This window comes from Merops nubicus, unplaced genomic scaffold (genome assembly GCF_000691845.1).
Source record: "Merops nubicus isolate BGI_N331 unplaced genomic scaffold, ASM69184v1 scaffold24665, whole genome shotgun sequence".
Classification (NCBI taxonomy): domain Eukaryota; kingdom Metazoa; phylum Chordata; class Aves; order Coraciiformes; family Meropidae; genus Merops; species Merops nubicus.
In genome coordinates, this window is record NW_008609300.1 from 1,925 (window position 1) to 3,911 (window position 1,987).

The window sequence follows — 1,987 nt, forward strand, 5'->3', positions numbered from 1 at the left end:
CCAGCCTGGAAAGCGCAAAAAGGGGTGGGCAAGCCACGAGGGAGCTGGCTGCTGGCTGCAGGGGGGGAACGTGCCTGCCCTCACCCGGCTCCATGAAGGTGAGGACACCCTTGGCCTGGCTGCCCCGCTGCAGCTCCTCCTCCTCCAGCTGGTAGCTGTCGAAGCTGAAGCTCATCACCACGTTGCCCTCGGGGGTCCCCGCCGGGCTTAGCTCCTTGAAGCGCTCGGCTCCCACCGAGCCCATCCTGGCGACCTGGGAGGGAGGGCAGTGACACCCCCGGGGCACGGCTGGGGCACACCTTAGTTGTTCAGATATCAGGAATAATCCTATTTAGGAGGCTCTGAGCTAACATAGCCAGAGGCAGCACTTTGTCTTTATCTTATAGCCGGTGGTTCAAAGTTTATTGCTGCAGCTCCCAGGGGCTTTCCACCTGGAAGGATGGGTCACCAGGCAGCAGTTTGGATTTGGGGTGATGAGTTTTGGACTTAGGGGTCCCCAGAAGGCACCCCGAGGTGCAGCACTCACCCCAGCCCGCGGGAGCACCTCGCTGGGGCGCTGCCAAACGCCGCTGCCATTTCCAGAAGCAATTAGAAGAAATTAATGGGTGAAAACCAGCCCTGGAGGGCGGCTGTCTGGGGAAGCTCTTGCTCTGGGTGGGCAGCACACGCTCACGGCTCTTGATGGCCTTTCCCAGCTCCTCTGCTGCCTGGGGCTGGGGCAGGGCCACCGGGCTGGGCAGGCGGCCACACTCCTGCAGCCCGTTCAGGGAGGGTGGGGTGTGGGATGGCTTTCGAGCCCAGCGTTCAGATCTGCCCCTCCGAGGGACCACGCACAGCAGGGAGATGCTCAGAGAGCCCCCCAACAGACCCCAGCAGCCCTCCGAGGGGGTCTGCACCAAACGCAGCCCAAAAGGGGCTCCCCAAATACCTGGCATCCTCCAGCGACCCCACCAGAGCCACCTAAAACGGGGTTAAATCCCTCTGGGCCCCCCCGAGCCCAGCGTTCAGATCTGCCCCTCCGAGGGACCACGCACAGCAGGGAGATGCTCAGAGAGCCCCCCAACAGACCCCAGCAGCCCTCCGAGGGGGTCTGCACCAAACGCAGCCCAAAAGGGGCTCCCCAAATACCTGGCATCCTCCAGCGACCCCACCAGAGCCACCTAAAACGGGGTTAAATCCCTCTGGGCCCCCCCCAACCCAGGCTCTGGGGAGCAGCCCGGGGCAGGGGAGGGGGCTGCTCTGTATTATTTGCAGCAGTGGGTAGATGCCAGCTGACCTCTGCACCCACAGACCACCCAGCCAGCTGGGGGAGGGGAATAAAAAACCCCCAAACCCTCCAAGGCAGCAGGTTGAGGCAGCCAAGGGGAAAAAAAATCAATGTCAGTGATTTCTCTGGTGTCCGTGCCAGACGTGGCGCTTGCAGGAGCAGGGAGGTTTTCCCAGCATCTCCCTGGCTGCCAGGATGGGTCAGATGCTGGGGGCCCTGAGGTGGGGGCACACGTGGTGCCCACTGACCCTGCGAGTACAATCCTAAAGTCCAAAATGCATCTGCTCCCTGCAGGGACTGGTGGCCCAAAGCAGCCGAGCCACAGCCCCAGAGGCCGTGTGGCAACCTGGATGGGGCCAGGCCGGGGGGCTCACCCTTCACCATGCCAGGGTGGGCCCCAAGCCCCCCATCCTGGAGCACCACAGCCAGGACGACCCAGCAGGGCATATTTTTGGCTGGGGACACGGCTCCATCTCACTGCTCGTGGAGGAGCTGGCTGTGATCCCCTCCACCGAGCACCCTCCTGTGCCTGCTGCTGCCCGAGGCAATGAAACCCAGTGGGAAGCATCTCCCGGGATGCCAGGGAAGCCCGTTGCAGGGTTTTTCCATAGCAGAGATCCCTGCTGGAGAACACAGAATCATACAATTATAGAATTGTTTAGATTGGAAAAGACCTTTACGATCATCGAGTCCAACCAGCACTGCCAGGTCCCCACTAAC

The 1,987-nt window shown here is 62.0% G+C and overlaps 1 protein-coding gene across 1 annotated transcript in view; it reads right to left on the reverse strand.

Annotated features, from left to right (window-relative positions):
• Positions 1-244, reverse strand: part of LOC103773202 (equilibrative nucleoside transporter 4-like) — a gene marked incomplete at its 3' end in the record, with an annotated part of 2,063 nt that extends 1,819 nt beyond the window's left edge. The window contains exon 1 of the mRNA XM_008940560.1: positions 85-244. Within this exon, the coding sequence (XP_008938808.1) occupies positions 85-244 (160 nt within the window). The remainder of the gene's footprint in view (positions 1-84) is intronic.
• Between the last annotated feature and the right edge of the window lie 1,743 nt (positions 245-1,987).